The 17,039-nt window shown below is 63.8% G+C and overlaps 1 protein-coding gene across 5 annotated transcripts in view; it reads left to right on the top strand.

Moving 5' to 3' along the window:
• Nucleotides 1-17,039, top strand: part of atp11a (ATPase phospholipid transporting 11A) — a 375,081-nt gene that overhangs the window by 133,405 nt on the left and 224,637 nt on the right. For all 5 annotated transcript variants that reach the window (XM_041199613.1, XM_041199614.1, XM_041199610.1 and 2 more), the window contains one exon: nt 4,145-4,342. In XM_041199613.1, coding sequence (XP_041055547.1) covers nt 4,145-4,342 — 198 coding nt within the window. The remainder of the gene's footprint in view (nt 1-4,144; nt 4,343-17,039) is intronic.

The raw sequence follows: 17,039 nt of genomic DNA, 5'->3' as shown, positions 1-17,039 counted from the left end.
CAACCCCGTCACTCCCACATCAACCCCGTCACTCCCACATCAACCCCGTCACTCCCACATCAACCCCGTCACTCCCACACCAACCCCGTCACTCCCACACCAACCCCGTCACTCCCACATCAACCCCGTCACTCCCCCTCCGCCCCGTCACTCCCACATCAACCCCGTCACTCCCCCTCCACCCCTGTCACTCCCACACCAACCCCGTCACTCCCACACCAACCCCGTCACTCCCACACCAACCCCGTCACTCCCACACCAACCCCGTCACTCCCACATCAACCCCGTCACTCCCACACCAACCCCGTCACTCCCACATCAACCCCGTCACTCCCACATCAACCCCGTCACTCCCACACCAACCCCGTCACTCCCACATCAACCCCGTCACTCCCACACCAACCCCGTCACTCCCACATCAACCCCGTCGCTCCCACACCAACCCCGTCACTCCCACACCAACCCCGTCACTCCCACACCAACCCCGTCACTCCCCCTCCGCCCCGTCACTCCCACACCAACCCCGTCACTCCCACACCAACCCCGTCACTCCCACACCAACCCCGTCACTCCCACACCAACCCCGTCACTCCCACATCAACCCCGTCACTCCCACACCAACCCCGTCACTCCCACACCAACCCCGTCACTCCCACACCAACCCCGTCACTCCCACACCAACCCCGTCACTCCCACACCAACCCCGTCACTCCCACATCAACCCCGTCACTCCCACACCAACCCCGTCACTCCCACGTCAACCCCGTCACTCCCACGTCAACCCCGTCACTCCCACACCAACCCCGTCACTCCCACATCAACCCCGTCACTCCCACACCAACCCCGTCACTCCCACATCAACCCCGTCACTCCCACATCAACCCCGTCACTCCCACACCAACCCCGTCACTCCCACGTCAACCCCGTCACTCCCACATCAACCCCGTCACTCCCACATCAACCCCGTCACTCCCACACCAACCCCGTCACTCCCACATCAACCCCGTCACTCCCACACCAACCCCGTCACTCCCACATCAACCCCGTCACTCCCACATCAACCCCGTCACTCCCCCTCCACCCCTGTCACTCCCACGTCAACCCCGTCACTCCCACACCAACCCCGTCACTCCCCCTCCACCTCAATCCCTGTCACTCCCCCTCCACCCCGTCACTCCCCCTCCCCCTCCACCCCGTCACTCCCCCTCCCCCTCAATCCCTGTCACTCCCCCTCCCCCTCAATCCCTGTCACTCCCCCTCCCCCTCCACCCCCGTCACTCCCCCTCCCCCTCCATCCCGTCACTCCCCCTCCCCCTCCATCCCGTCACTCCCCCTCCCCCTCCATCCTGTCACTCCCCCTCCCCCTCAATCCCTGTCACTCCCCCTCCCCCTCCCCCCATGTCACTCCCCCTCCCCCTCCACCCCGTCACTCCCCCTCCACCCCGTCACTCCCCCTCCCCCCGTCACTCCCCCTCCCCCTCCACCCCGTCACTCCCCCTCCACCCCGTCACTCCCCCTCCCCCTCCACCCCGTCACTCCCCCTCCACCCCGTCACTCCCCCTCCCCCTCCACCCCGTCACTCCCCCTCCACCCCGTCACTCCCCCTCCCCCTCCACCCCGTCACTCCCCCTCCCCCTCCACCCCGTCACTCCCCCTCCCCCTCAATCCCTGTCACTCCCCCTCCCCCTCAATCCCTGTCACTCCCCCTCCCCCTCCATCCCCGTCACTCCCCCTCCACCCCGTCACTCCCCCTCCCCCTCCACCCCGTCACTCCCCCTCCCCCTCCATCCCCGTCACTCCCCCTCCACCCCGTCACTCCCCCTCCCCCTCAATCCCTGTCACTCCCCCTCCCCCTCCACCCCGTCACTCCCCCTCCCCCTCAATCCCTGTCACTCCCCCTCCCCCTCCATCCCCGTCACTCCCCCTCCCCCTCAATCCCTGTCACTCCCCCTCCCCCTCCACCCCGTCACTCCCCCTCCCCCTCAATCCCTGTCACTCCCCCTCCCCCTCCATCCCCGTCACTCCCCCTCCCCCTCCACCCCGTCACTCCCCCTCCCCCTCAATCCCTGTCACTCCCCCTCCCCCTCAATCCCTGTCACTCCCCCTCCCCCTCCACCCCGTCACTCCCCCTCCCCCTCAATCCCTGTCACTCCCCCTCCCCCTCCACCCCGTCACTCCCCCTCCCCCTCAATCCCTGTCACTCCCCCTCCCCTTCCACCCTGTCACTCCCCCTCCCCTTCCACCCTGTCACTCCCCCTCCCCCTCAATCCCCGTCACTCCCCCTCCCCCTCCATCCCCGTCACTCCCCCTCCCCCTCCATCCCGTCACTCCCCCTCCCCCTCCACCCCGTCACTCCCCCTCCACCTCAATCCCTGTCACTCCCCCTCCACCTCAATCCCCATCACTCCCCCTCCCCCTCCCCCTCAATCCCCGTCACTCCCCCTCCCCCTCCCCCTCCACCCCCATCACTCCCCCTCCCCCTCCCCCTCCACCTCCACCCCGTCACTCCCCCTCCCCCTCCCCCTCCACCCCGTCACTCCCCCTCCCCCTCCCCCTCCACCCCGTCACTCCCCCTCCCCCTCCCCCTCCACCCCGTCACTCCCCCTCCCCCTCCCCCTCCACCCCCATCACTCCCCCTCCCCCTCCCCCTCAATCCCCGTCACTCCCCCTCCACCTCCACCCCGTCACTCCCCCTCCCCCTCCCCCTCCACCCCGTCACTCCCCCTCCCCCTCCCCCTCCACCCCCATCACTCCCCCTCCCCCTCCCCCTCAATCCCCGTCACTCCCCCTCCACCTCCACCCCGTCACTCCCCCTCCCCCTCCCCCTCCACCCCGTCACTCCCCCTCCCCCTCCCCCTCCACCCCGTCACTCCCCCTCCCCCTCCCCCTCCACCCCGTCACTCCCCCTCCCCCTCCCCCTCAATCCCCGTCACTCCCCCTCCACCTCCACCCCGTCACTCCCCCTCCCCCTCCCCCTCCACCCCGTCACTCCCCCTCCCCCTCAATCCCTGTCACTCCCCCTCCCCCTCCCCCTCCACCCCGTCACTCCCCCTCCACCCCGTCACTCCCCCTCCCCCTCCCCCCATGTCACTCCCCCTCCCCCTCCACCCCGTCACTCCCGCTCCCCCTCCACCTCTACCCCCGTCACTCCCCCTCCCCCTCCCCCTCCACCCCGTCACTCCCGCTCCCCCTCCCCCTCCACCCCGTCACTCCCCCTCCCCCTCCCCCTCCACCCCGTCACTCCCGCTCCCCCTCCCCCTCCACCCCGTCACTCCCGCTCCCCCTCCCCCTCCACCCCGTCACTCCCGCTCCCCCTCCCCCTCCACCCCGTCACTCCCGCTCCCCCTCCCCCTCCACCCCGTCACTCCCGCTCCCCCTCCCCCTCCACCCCGTCACTCCCGCTCCCCCTCCCCCTCCACCCCGTCACTCCCGCTCCCCCTCCACCTCTACCCCCGTCACTCCCACTCCTCCCCCTCCACCTCCGTCACCACTGCTTCTGCCAGAAGTGTCGAGTGTGAATCACCTGCAACATTCTCCTTATCTTGGAATCAGCATCATCCAAGTGAAGCTACAACTTGCCTGTACAGCAAAAGCAGCAGATGATAGACGATATAAACAGGCCCATAACCAATGGCTTACCAAGGGGTTAATCAGATGCCCAGCAGCCAATCAGTACTGGCAGTGCCGGGGGGGAGCCATGGCTTCTGCCAGTACTGCACTTAGGGCTTGAGGGGATGAGGTATGGACCACAATTTCCAAAGTGTTTGGGGGTTTCAATGGGTGCCAAGCCGGCTGGCCTGGCAATTGGCGGAGGGTTTGCGGTTTGAGAAGCCACATAGAGAGGCTAACTTGGGTTGGGGGGACATAACACCTTGGGGGGCCCTCCCATGGGTTCAGTGGGCCCATTGAGGAGAGACTCTGCCCCCCCCTGCCAGCCACCAGCTGATGAATGGTAACCTGCCAGCTGCTGGATTTAACAGGACCTCACTTTCAGATCACTGGGCAGTGGGGGGACATAAAATCCAACCCATTAATGTATCTGTTGATAAGCTGCAGAACTATACTTTTTAAAAAATGTATTTTTGCCTAATTTATTGAGAGGAGCAATCTCATGTTTCCAAGTTTCCTTTTTGCTCTTTTCTAGTTCCTGTCATCGTTCACGGACTTTCTGGCCTTTATGGTCCTTTTCAATTATATCATTCCGGTCTCCATGTACGTCACTGTGGAAATGCAAAAATTTCTTGGCTCCTATTTTATTTCCTGGGATGAGGACATGTTTGATGATGAAATTTGTGAAGGGCCAATAGTGAACACATCGGACCTGAATGAAGAATTGGGGCAGGTTGGTTGATTTAATCACCTTTTTTTATTCATTTTGCTGGATGTGGGAGTCGCTGGCTGGGCCAGTATTTATTGCCCATCCCTAACTGCCCTTGAGAAGGTGGTGGTGAGCTGCCTTCTTGAGCCGCTGCAGTCCATGTGGTATAGGAACACCCACAGTGCTGTTAGGGAGGGAGTTCCAGGATTTTGACCCAGCGACAGTGAAGGAACGGCGATATATTTCCAAGTCAGGATGGTGAGTGTCTTGGAGGGGAACTTCCAGGTGGTGGTGTTCCCATCTATCTGCTACTCTTGTCCTTCTAGATGGTAGTGGTGATGGGTTTGGAAGGTGCTGTCTCAGAGCCTCGGTGAGTTCCTGCAGTGCATCTTGTAGATGGTACACACACTGCTGCTACTGTGTGTCGGTGGTGGAGGGAGTGAATGTTTGTGGATGTGGTGCCAATCAAGTGGGGCTGCTTTGTCCTGGATGGTGTCAAGCTTCTTGAGAGTTGTGGGACTCATCCAGGCAAGTTTAGAGTATTCCATCACACTCCTGACTTGTGCCTTGTAGATAGTGGACAGGCTTTGGAGAGTCAGGAGGTAAGTTATTTGCCGTGGGATTCCCAGCCTCTGACTTGCTCTTGTAGCCACAGTATTTTTTGGCTAGTCCAGTTCAGTTTCTGGTCAATGGTTACCCCCAGGATGTTGATAATGGGAGATTCAACAATGGTAATGCCATTGAGTATCAAGGGGTGATGGTTTGATTCTCTCTTGTTGGAGAAAATCATCGTCTGACACATGTCTGTGCGATTGTTATTTGGCAATTGCCAGCCCAACCCTGGATGTTGTCCAGGTCTTGCTGCATTTAGACATGGACTGCTTCAGTACCTGAGGAGTTGCAAATGGTGCTGAACATTGTGCAATCATCAGCGAACATCCCCACTTCTGACTTTATGGTGGAAGGAAGATCATTGATGAAGCAGCTGAAGATGGTTGGGCCGAGGACACTACCTTGAGGAACTCATGCAGTGATGTCCTGGAGCTGAGATGATTGACCTCCAACAACCACAACCATCTTCCTTTGTGCTGGTTATGACTCCAACCAGGGGAGAGTTTTTCCCCGGTTCCCATTGACTCCAGTTTTGCCAGGGCTCCTTGATGCCACATTCAGTCAAATGCTGCCTTGATGTCAAGGACAGTCACTCTCACCTCACCTTGGGAGTTCAGCTCTTTTGTCTATGTTTGAACCAAGGCTGTAATGAGATCAGCAGTTTGAGTGACCCTGGCAGAACCCAAACTGAGCGTAAGTGAGCAGGTTATTGCTAAGCCAAGTGCCGCTTGATAGCACTGTTGATGACCCCTTCCATTACTTTACTGACGATTGAGAGTAGACTGACGGGCTGGTAATTGGCCGGGTTGGATTTGTCCTGCTTTTTGTGTACAGGACATACCTGGGCAATTTTCCACGTAGCCGGGTAGATGCCAGTGTTGTAGCTGTACTGGAACAGCTTGGCTAGGAGCATGGCAGGTTGTGGAGCACAAGTCTTCAGTGCTATTGTTGGAATATTGTCAGGGCCCATAGTCTTTGCAATATCCAGTGCCTTCAACCATTTCTTGATATCGGGTGGAGTGAATCGAATTGGCTGAAGACTGGCATCTGTGATGCTGGGGACCTCTGGAGGAGGCCAAGATGGATCATCCACTGGCAACTTCAGTCTGAAGATTGTTGTGAATGTTTCAGCCTTATCTTTTGCACTGATGTGCTGGGCTCCTTCATCATTGAGGATGGGGATATTTGTGGACCCTCCTCTTGCAGTGAGTTGTTTAATTGTCCACCATCGTTCACGACTGGATGTGGCAGGACTGCAGAGCTTAGATCTGGTCCGTTGGTTGTGGAATCACTTGGCTCTGTCTATCACTTGCTGCTTAGGCTGTTTGGCAAGCAAGTAGTCCTGTGTGCCACCTCATTTTTAGGTGTGCCTGGTGCAGCTCCTGGCATGCCCTCTGCACTCTTCATTGAACCAGGGTTGATCCCCTGGCTTGATGGTAATGGTAGAGTGGGGGATATGCCGGGCCATGAGGTTACAGATTGTGTTTGAGTACAATTCTGCTGCTGCTGATGGCTCACAGCACCTCATGGATGCCCAGTCTTGAGTTGCTAGCTTTGTTCAAATCTATTCCAATTTAGCACAGTGGTAGTGCCACACAGCATGATGGAGGGTATCCTTAACATGAAGATGGGACTTCGTCTCTATAAAGACTCCTACCGATACTGTCATGGACAGATGCATCTGCGGTAGGCAGGTTGGTGAGGATGAGGTCAAGTATGTTTTTCCCTCTTGCTGCTTCCCTCAATACCTGCTGCAGACCCATTCTAGCAGCTATGTCCTTAAGGACTTGACCAGCTTGGTCAGTAGTGGTGCTACCGAGCCACTCTTGGTGATGGACATTGAAGTCCCCCACCCAGAGTACATTCTGCGCCCTTGCCACCCTCAGTGCTTCCTGCAAGTGATGTTCAACATGGAGGAGCACTGATTCATCAGCTGAGTGGGGGTGATGAGTGGTAATCAGCAGGTTTCCTTGCACATGTTTGACCTGATGCCATGAGACTTCACGGGGTCCAGGGTCGATACTGAGGACTCCTAGGGCAACTCCCTCCTGACGATGCACCACTGGGCCTTACCTCTGCTGGGCCTGTATTGCCAGTAGCACAGGACATACCTAGGGATGGCGACGGTGGTGTCTGGGACATGATCATGGTATGAGTCTGAGAGTTTTGAGTATGTCAGGTAGAAGCCCCCAGGTGTTAGTAAGGAGGACTTTGCAGGGTCGACAGGGCTGGGTTTGTCATTGTCGTTTCCGGTGCTTAGGTCAATGCCGGGTGGTCCGTCCGGTTTCATTTGTAGCGGTTTGATACAACCGAATGGCTTGCTAGGCCATTTAATTAAGCTATTAAGAGTCAACCACATTACTGTGGATCTGGAATCACATGTAGGCCAGACCAGGGAGGCTGGCAGATTTCCTAAAGGACATCAGTGAACCCCGTGCCATGGGGGAAGTGAAGGTTCTGTGTTTTGCGAGGTGCTGAAGGGTCTGTTCTGTGTGGGCAGTGGGGGGGGGGGCGTCTGTTCTGTGTGGGCAGTGGGGGGGGGGGGGGGGCGTCTGTTCTGTGTGGGCAGTGGGGGGGGGGCGTCTGTTCTGTGTGGGCAGTGGGGGGGGGGGCGTCTGTTCTGTGTGGGCAGTGGGGGGGGGCGTCTGTTCTGTGTGGGCAGTGGGGGGGGGCGTCTGTTCTGTGTGGGCAGTGGGGGGGGGTGTCTGTTCTGTGTGGGCAGTGGGGGGAGGGGCGTCTGTTCTGTGTGGGCAGTGGGGGGAGGGGCGTCTGTTCTGTGTGGGCAGTGGGGGGGGGGGTGTCTGTTCTGTGTGGGCAGTGGGGGGAGGGGCGTCTGTTCTGTGTGGGCAGTGGGGGGGGGGCGTCTGTTCTGTGTGGGCAGTGGGGGGGGGGCGTCTGTTATGTGTGGGCAGTGGGGGGGGGGGGCGTCTGTTCTGTGTGGGCAGTGGGGGGAGGGGCGTCTGTTCTGTGTGGGCAGTGGGGGGAGGGGCGTCTGTTCTGTGTGGGCAGTGGGGGGGGGGCGTCTGTTCTGTGTGGGCTGTGGGGGGGGGGCGTCTGTTCTGTGTGGGCAGTGGGGGGGGGGTGTCTGTTCTGTGTGGGCAGTGGGGGGGTGGGCGTCTGTTCTGTGTGGGCAGTGGGGGGGGGGGGCGTCTGTTCTGTGTGGGCAGTGGGGGGAGGGGCGTCTGTTCTGTGTGGGCTGTGGGGGGGGGCGTCTGTTCTGTGTGGGCTGTGGGGGGAGGGGCGTCTGTTCTGTGTGGGCTGTGGGGGGGGGCGTCTGTTCTGTGTGGGCAGTGGGGGGGGAGCGTCTGTTCTGTGTGGGCTGTGGGGGGGGGCGTCTGTTCTGTGTGGGCTGTGGGGAGGGGGGGGCGTCTGTTCTGTGTGGGCTGTGGGGGGGGGCGTCTGTTCTGTGTGGGCTGTGGGGGGGGGCATCTGTTCTGTGTGGGCTGTGGGGGGGGCATCTGTTCTGTGTGGGCAGTGGGGGGGGGCATCTGTTCTGTGTGGGCTGTGGGGGGGGGCATCTGTTCTGTGTGGGCAGTGGGGGGGGGGGCGTCTGTTCTGTGTGGGCAGTGGGGGGGGGGCGTCTGTTCTGTGTGGGCAGTGGGGGGGGGGGCGTCTGTTCTGTGTGGGCAGTGGGGAGGGGGGGGCGTCTGTGCTGTGTGGGCAGTGGGGGGAGGGGCGTCTGTTCTGTGTGGGCTGTGGGGTGGGCGTCTGTTCTGTGTGGGCAGTGGGGGGGGGCATCTGTTCTGTGTGGGCAGTGGGGGAGGGGCGTCTGTTCTGTGTGGGCAGTGGGGGGGGGGGCGTCTGTGCTGTGTGGGCAGTGGGGGAGGGGCGTCTGTTCTGTGTGGGCAGTGGGGGGGGGGCGTCTGTGCTGTGTGGGCAGTGGGGGGAGGGGCGTCTGTTCTGTGTGGGCAGTGGGGGGAGGGGCGTCTGTGCTGTGTGGGCAGTGGGGGGGTGGGCGTCTGTGCTGTGTGGGCAGTGGGGGGAGGGGCGTCTGTTCTGTGTGGGCAGTGGGGGGAGGGGCGTCTGTGCTGTGTGGGCTGTGGGGGGGGGGGGGCGTCTGTGCTGTGTGGGCTGTGGGGGGGGGGCGTCTGTTCTGTGTGGGCTGTGGGGGGGGGGGGGGCGTCTGTTCTGTGTGGGCAGTGGGGGGGGTGCGTCTGTTCTGTGTGGGCTGTGGGGGGGGGGGGGGCGTCTGTTCTGTGTGGGCTGTGGGGGGGGGGGGGGCGTCTGTTCTGTGTGGGCTGTGGGGGGGGGGGGGGCGTCTGTTCTGTGTGGGCTGTGGGGGGGGGGGGGGCGTCTGTTCTGTGTGGGCTGTGGGGGCTTGCGTCTGTTCTGGGTGAGTGGGGGGAGGATGTTTGCTGTGGGGAAGTGGGGAGTGGGTGTTTGCTGTGGGGGGGGAGTGGGTGTTTGCTGCGGGGGGAGTGGGTGTTTGCTGCGGGGGGAGTGGGTGTTTGCTGCGGGGGGAGTGGGTGTTTGCTGCGGGGGGAGTGGGTGTTTGCTGTGGGGGGAGTGGGTGTTTGCTGTGGAGGGGGTTTGCAGTAGGGGGGCTGTTTGCTGTATGAGGAGGAGGGGAGCGGTCTGTGCTTTCAGAGGGAGGGTGAGTGAGGGGAAGGTCTGTGCTGTGAGGTGATGGGGGGGGTCTGTGCTGTGAGGTGATGGGGGGGGGTCTGTGCTGTGAGGTGATGGGGGGGGGTCTGTGCTGTGAGGTGATGGGGGGGGGTCTGTGCTGTGAGGTGATGGGGGGGGGGGGGTCTGTGCTGTGAGAGGGGTGATGGGGGGGGTCTGTGCTGTGAGGTGATGGGGGGGGGTCTGTGCTGTGAGGTGATGGGGGGGGGTCTGTGCTGTGAGGTGATGGGGGGGGGTCTGTGCTGTGAGGTGATGGGGGGGGGTCTGTGTTGTGAGGTGATGGGGGGGGTCTGTGCTGTGAGGTGATGGGGGGGGGTCTGTGCTGTGAGAGGGGTGATGGGGGGGGGTCTGTGCTGTGAGGTGATGGGGGGGGGTCTGTGCTGTGAGAGGGGTGATGGGGGGGGTCTGTGCTGTGAGAGGGGTGATGGGGGGGGGGTTCTGTGCTGTGAGAGGGGTGATGGGGGGGGGTCTGTGCTGTGAGGTGATGGGGGGGGGTCTGTGCTGTGAGGTGATGGGGGGGGGTCTGTGCTGTGAGGTGATGGGGGGGGGTCTGTGCTGTGAGGTGATGGGGGGGGGGTCTGTGCTGTGAGGTGATGGGGGGGGTCTGTGCTGTGAGAGGGGTGATGGGGGGGGGTCTGTGCTGTGAGGTGATGGGGGGGGGTCTGTGCTGTGAGAGGGGTGATGGGGGGGGGGTCTGTGCTGTGAGGTGATGGGGGGGGGTCTGTGCTGTGAGGTGATGGGGGGGGGTCTGTGCTGTGAGAGGGGTGATGGGGGGGGTCTGTGCTGTGAGAGGGGTGATGGGGGGGGGTCTGTGCTGTGAGAGGGGTGATGGGGGGGGTCTGTGCTGTGAGAGGGGGATGGGGGGGGGTCTGTGCTGTGAGGTGATGGGGGGGGGTCTGTGCTGTGAGGTGATGGGGGGGGTCTGTGCTGTGAGGTGATGGGGGGGGGTCTGTGCTGTGAGGTGATGGGGGGGGGGTCTGTGCTGTGAGGTGATGGGGGGGGGGTCTGTGCTGTGAGGTGATGGGGGGGGGTCTGTGCTGTGAGAGGGGTGATGGGGGGGGGTCTGTGCTGTGAGGTGATGGGGGGGGGTCTGTGCTGTGAGAGGGGTGATGGGGGGGGGTCTGTGCTGTGAGGTGATGGGGGGGGGTCTGTGCTGTGAGGTGATGGGGGGGGGTCTGTGCTGTGAGAGGGGTGATGGGGGGGGGTCTGTGCTGTGAGGTGATGGGGGGGGGTCTGTGCTGTGAGGTGATGGGGGGGGGTCTGTGCTGTGAGGTGATGGGGGGGGGTCTGTGCTGTGAGAGGGTGATGGGGGGGGTCTGTGCTGTGAGGTGATGGGGGGGGGGTCTGTGCTGTGAGGTGATGGGGGGGGGTCTGTGCTGTGAGGTGATGGGGGGGGTCTGTTGCTGTGAGGTGATGGGGGGGGGTCTGTGCTGTGAGGGGTGATGGGGGGGGGTCTGTGCTGTGAGGTGATGGGGGGGGGGTCCTGTGCTGTGAGGTGATGGGGGGGGGTCTGTGCTGTGAGGTGATGGGGGGGGGTCTGTGCTGTGAGGGGTGATGGGGGGGGGTCTGTGCTGTGAGGTGATGGGGGGGGGTCTGTGCTGTGAGGTGATGGGGGGGGGTCTGTGCTGTGAGGTGATGGGGGGGGGTCTGTGCTGTGAGGTGATGGGGGGGGGGTCTGTGCTGTGAGGTGATGGGGGGGGGTCTGTGCTGTGAGGTGATGGGGGGGGGGTCTGTGCTGTGAGGTGATGGGGGGGGGGTCTGTGCTGTGAGGTGATGGGGGGGGGTCTGTGCTGTGAGGTGATGGGGGGGGGTCTGTGCTGTGAGGTGATGGGGGGGGGGTCTGTGCTGTGAGGTGATGGGGGGGGGTCTGTGCTGTGAGAGGGGTGATGGGGGGGGGTCTGTGCTGTGAGGTGATGGGGGGGGGTCTGTGCTGTGAGAGGGGTGATGGGGGGGGGTCTGTGCTGTGAGAGGGGTGATGGGGGGGGGGTCTGTGCTGTGAGGTGATGGGGGGGGGGTCTGTGCTGTGAGGTGATGGGGGGGGGTCTGTGCTGTGAGGTGATGGGGGGGGGTCTGTGCTGTGAGGTGATGGGGGGGGGTCTGTGCTGTGAGGTGATGGGGGGGGGGTCCTGTGCTGTGAGGTGCATGGGGGGGGGTCTGTGCTGTGAGGTGATGGGGGGGGGGTCTGTGCTGTGAGAGGGGTGATGGGGGGGGGGTCTGTGCTGTGAGGTGATGGGGGGGGGTGGGGTCCTGTGCTGTGAGAGGGTGATGGGGGGGGGTCTGTGCTGTGAGGTGATGGGGGGGGGGTCTGTGCTGTGAGGTGATGGGGGGGGTCTGTGCTGTGAGGTGATGGGGGGGGGTCTGTGCTGTGAGGTGATGGGGGGGGGTCCTGTGCTGTGAGGTGATGGGGGGGGTCTGTGCTGTGAGAGGGGTGATGGGGGGGGGGGTCTGTGCTGTGAGAGGGGTGATGGGGGGGGGTCTGTGCTGTGAGAGGGGTGATGGGGGGGTCTGTTGCTGTGAGGTGATGGGGGGGGGGTTCTGTGCTGTGAGGTGATGGGGGGGGGTCTGTGCTGTGAGGTGATGGGGGGGGGTCCTGTGCTGTGAGGTGATGGGGGGGGTCTGTGCTGTGAGGTGACTGGGGGGGGGTCTGTGCTGTGAGGTGATGGGGGGGGGGTCTGTGCTGTGAGAGGGGTGATGGGGGGGGGTCTGTGCTGTGAGGTGATGGGGGGGGGTCTGTGCTGTGAGGTGATGGGGGGGGGTCTGTGCTGTGAGAGGGGTGATGGGGGGGGGTCTGTGCTGTGAGAGGGGTGATGGGGGGGGGTCTGTGCTGTGAGGTGATGGGGGGGGGTCTGTGCTGTGAGAGGGGTGATGGGGGGGGGTCTGTGCTGTGAGGTGATGGGGGGGGTCTGTGCTGTGAGGTGATGGGGGGGGGTCTGTGCTGTGAGAGGGGTGATGGGGGGGGGTTCTGTGCTGTGAGGTGATGGGGGGGGGTCTGTGCTGTGAGGTGATGGGGGGGGGTCTGTGCTGTGAGAGGGGTGATGGGGGGGGGGTCTGTGCTGTGAGAGGGGTGATGGGGGGGGGTCTGTGCTGTGAGGTGATGGGGGGGGGTCTGCGCTGTGAGGTGATGGGGGGGGGTCTGTGCTGTGAGGTGATGGGGGGGGGGTCTGTGCTGTGAGAGGGGTGATGGGGGGGGGTCTGTGCTGTGAGAGGGGTGATGGGGGGGGGTCTGTGCTGTGAGAGGGGTGATGGGGGGGGGTCTGTGCTGTGAGGTGATGGGGGGGGGTCTGTGCTGTGAGGTGATGGGGGGGGGTCTGTGCTGTGAGGTGATGGGGGGGGGTCTGTGCTGTGAGGTGATGGGGGGGGGTCTGTGCTGTGAGGTGATGGGGGGGGGTCTGTGCTGTGAGAGGGGTGATGGGGGGGGGTCTGTGCTGTGAGGTGATGGGGGGGGGTCTGTGCTGTGAGGTGATGGGGGGGGGTCTGTGCTGTGAGAGGTGATGGGGGGGGGTCTGTGCTGTGAGGTGATGGGGGGGGGTCTGTGCTGTGAGAGGGGTGATGGGGGGGGGTCTGTGCTGTGAGGTGATGGGGGGGGGTCTGTGCTGTGAGAGGGTGATGGGGGGGGGTCTGTGCTGTGAGGTGATGGGGGGGGGTCTGTGCTGTGAGGTGATGGGGGGGGGGTCTGTGCTGTGAGGTGATGGGGGGGGGGTCTGTGCTGTGAGGTGATGGGGGGGGGTCTGTGCTGTGAGGTGATGGGGGGGTCTGTGCTGTGAGGTGATGGGGGGGGGTCTGTGCTGTGAGAGGGGTGATGGGGGGGGGTCTGTGCTGTGAGAGTGATGGGGGGGGGGTCTGTGCTGTGAGGGGGTGATGGGGGGGGGTCTGTGCTGTGAGGTGATGGGGGGGGGTCTGTGCTGTGAGGTGATGGGGGGGGGTCTGTGCTGTGAGGGTGATGGGGGGGGTCTGTGCTGTGAGGTGATGGGGGGGGGTCTGTGCTGTGAGGGTGATGGGGGGGGGTCTGTGCTGTGAGGTGATGGGGGGGGTCTGTGCTGTGAGGTGATGGGGGGGGGTCTGTGCTGTGAGGTGATGGGGGGGGGTCTGTGCTGTGAGGTGATGGGGGGGGGTCCTGTGCTGTGAGGTGATGGGGGGGGGTCTGTGCTGTGAGGTGATGGGGGGGGTCTGTGCTGTGAGGTGATGGGGGGGGGTCTGTGCTGTGAGAGGGGTGATGGGGGGGGGTCTGTGCTGTGAGGTGATGGGGGGGGGTCTGTGCTGTGAGAGGGGTGATGGGGGGGGGTCTGTGCTGTGAGGGTGATGGGGGGGGGTCTGTGCTGTGAGGTGATGGGGGGGGGTCTGTGCTGTGAGAGGGTGATGGGGGGGGGTCTGTGCTGTGAGGTGATGGGGGGGGTCTGTGCTGTGAGGTGATGGGGGGGGGTCTGTGCTGTGAGGGTGATGGGGGGGGGGTCTGTGCTGTGAGGTGATGGGGGGGGGGTCTGTGCTGTGAGGTGATGGGGGGGGGTCTGTGCTGTGAGGTGATGGGGGGGGGTCTGTGCTGTGATGTGATGGGGGGGGTCTGTGCTGTGAGGTGATGGGGGGGGGTCTGTGCTGTGAGGTGATGGGGGGGGGTCTGTGCTGTGAGGTGATGGGGGGGGGTCTGTGCTGTGAGGTGATGGGGGGGGGTCTGTGCTGTGAGGTGATGGGGGGGGGTCTGTGCTGTGAGGGTGATGGGGGGGGGGTCTGTGCTGTGAGGTGATGGGGGGGGGGTCTGTGCTGTGAGGTGATGGGGGGAGGGTCTGTGCTGTGAGGGTGATGGGGGGGGGTCTGTGCTGTGAGGTGATGGGGGGGGGTCTGTGCTGTGAGGTGATGGGGGGGGTCTGTGCTGTGAGGTGATGGGGGGGGGTCTGTGCTGTGAGGTGATGGGGGGGGGTCTGTGCTGTGAGGTGATGGGGGGGGGTCTGTGCTGTGAGGGTGATGGGGGGGGTCTGTGCTGTGAGGGGTGATGGGGGGGGGTCTGTGCTGTGAGGTGATGGGGGGGGGTCTGTGCTGTGAGGTGATGGGGGGGGGGTCTGTGCTGTGAGGTGATGGGGGGGGTCTGTGCTGTGAGGGGTGATGGGGGGGGGGTCTGTGCTGTGAGGTGATGGGGGGGGGTCTGTGCTGTGAGAGGGTGATGGGGGGGGGTCTGTGCTGTGAGGTGATGGGGTGGGAGTCTGTGCTGTAGAGGGGTGATGGGGGGGGGTCTGTGCTGTGAGAGGGTGATGGGGGGGGTCTGTGCTGTGAGGTGATGGGGGGGGGTCTGTGTGTGAGGGGTGATGGGGGGGGTCTGTGCTGTGAGGTGATGGGGGGGGTCTGTGCTGTGAGGTGATGGGGGGGGGTCTGTGCTGTGAGGTGATGGGGGGGGGTCTGTGCTGTGAGGTGATGGGGGGGGTCTGTGCTGTGAGGGGTGATGGGGGGGGGTCTGTGCTGTGAGGTGATGGGGGGGGGTCTGTGCTGTGAGGGTGATGGGGGGGGGTCTGTGCTGTGAGTGATGGGGGGGGGTCTGTGCTGTGCAGGTGATGGGGGGGGGGTCTGTGCTGTGAGGTGATGGGGGGGGGGTCTGTGCTGTGACGGGTGATGGGGGGGGTCTGTGCTGTGAGGTGATGGGGGGGCGGTCTGTGCTGAGAGGGTGATGGGGGGGGGTCTGTGCTGTGAGGTGATGGGGGGGGGGGTCTGTGCTGTGAGGTGATGGGGGGGGTCTGTGCTGTGAGAGGGTGATGGGGGGGGGTCTGTGCTGTGAGAGGGGTGATGGGGGGGGGTCTGTGCTGTGAGGTGATGGGGGGGGGTCTGTGCTGTGAGGGGTGATGGGGGGGGGTCTGTGCTGTGAGGTGATGGGGGGGGTCTGTGCTGTGAGGGTGATGGGGGGGGGTCTGTGCTGTGAGGTGATGGGGGGGGGTCTGTGCTGTGAGGTGATGGGGGGGTGTCTGTGCTGTAGAGGGTGATGGGGGGGGTCTGTGCTGTGAGGTGATGGGGGGGGGTCTGTGCTGTGAGGTGATGGGGGGGGGTCTGTGCTGTGAGGTGATGGGGGGGGGTCTGTGCTGTGAGAGGGGTGATGGGGGGGGTCTGTGCTGTGAGGTGATGGGGGGGGGTCTGTGCTGTGAGAGGGGTGATGGGGGGGGGTCTGTGCTGTGAGGTGATGGGGGGGGGGTCTGTGCTGTGAGGGGTGATGGGGGGGGGTCTGTGCTGTGAGGTGATGGGGGGGGGTCTGTGCTGTGAGGTGATGGGGGGGGGTCTGTGCTGTGAGGGTGATGGGGGGGGGGTCTGTGCTGTGAGGGTGATGGGGGGGGGTCTGTGCTGTGAGGTGATGGGGGGGGGTCTGTGCTGTGAGGTGATGGGGGGGGGGTCTGTGCTGTGAGGTGATGGGGGGGGGTCTGTGCTGTGAGGTGATGGGGGGGGGTCTGTGCTGTGAGGTGATGGGGGGGGGTCTGTGCTGTGAGGTGATGGGGGGGGGTCTGTGCTGTGAGGTGATGGGGGGGGGTCTGTGCTGTGAGAGGGTGATGGGGGGGGGTCTGTGCTGTGAGGGTGATGGGGGGGGGGTCTGTGCTGTGAGGGTGATGGGGGGGGGGTCTGTGCTGTGAGGTGATGGGGGGGGGTCTGTGCTGTGAGGTGATGGGGGGGGGTCTGTGCTGTGAGGTGATGGGGGGGGGTCTGTGCTGTGAGAGGGTGATGGGGGGGGGTCTGTGCTGTGAGGTGATGGGGGGGGGGTCGTGCTGTGAGAGGGGTGATGGGGGGGGGTCTGTGCTGTGAGGTTGATGGGGGGGGGTCTGTGCTGTGAGGTGATGGGGGGGGGTCTGTGCTGTGAGGTGATGGGGGGGTGGTCTGTGCTGTGAGGTGATGGGGGGGGTCTGTGCTGTGAGGTGATGGGGGGGGGTCTGTGCTGTGAGGTGATGGGGGGGGTGGCTGTGCTGTGAGGTGATGGGGGGGGGTCTGTGCTGTGAGAGGGTGATGGGGGGGGGTCTGTGCTGTGAGGTGAGGGGGGGGGTCTGTGCTGTGAGAGGGTGTTGGGGGGGGGTCTGTGCTGTGAGGTGATGGGGGGGGGTCTGTGCGATGGGGGTGGGGTCTGTGCGATGAGGTGATGGGGGGGGGGTCTGTGCTGTGAGGTGATGGGGGGGGGGTCTGTGCTGTGAGGTGATGGGGGGGGGGTCTGTGCTGTTGAGGTGATGGGGGGGGGTCTGTGCTGTGAGAGGGGTGATGGGGGGGGGTTCTGTGCTGTGAGAGGGGTGATGGGGGGGGTCTGTGCAGTGGAGGGGTGATGGCGGGGGGGTCTGTGCTGTGAGGTGATGGGGGGGGGTCTGTGCTGTGAGGTGATGGGGGGGGGTCTGTGCTGTGAGGTGATGGGGGGGGGGTCTGTGCTGTGAGGTGATGGGGGGGGGTCTGTGCTGTGAGGTGATGGGGGGGGGGGTCTGTGCTGTGAGGGTGATGGGGGGGGTCTGTGCTGTGAGGTGATGGGGGGGGGTCTGTGCTGTGA

This window comes from Carcharodon carcharias, chromosome 11 (assembly GCF_017639515.1).
Source record: "Carcharodon carcharias isolate sCarCar2 chromosome 11, sCarCar2.pri, whole genome shotgun sequence".
In the NCBI taxonomy this organism is placed as follows: domain Eukaryota; kingdom Metazoa; phylum Chordata; class Chondrichthyes; order Lamniformes; family Lamnidae; genus Carcharodon; species Carcharodon carcharias.
The sequence above is the reverse complement of the archived record's forward strand: the minus strand, read 5'-3'. Positions and strand labels throughout refer to the sequence as shown.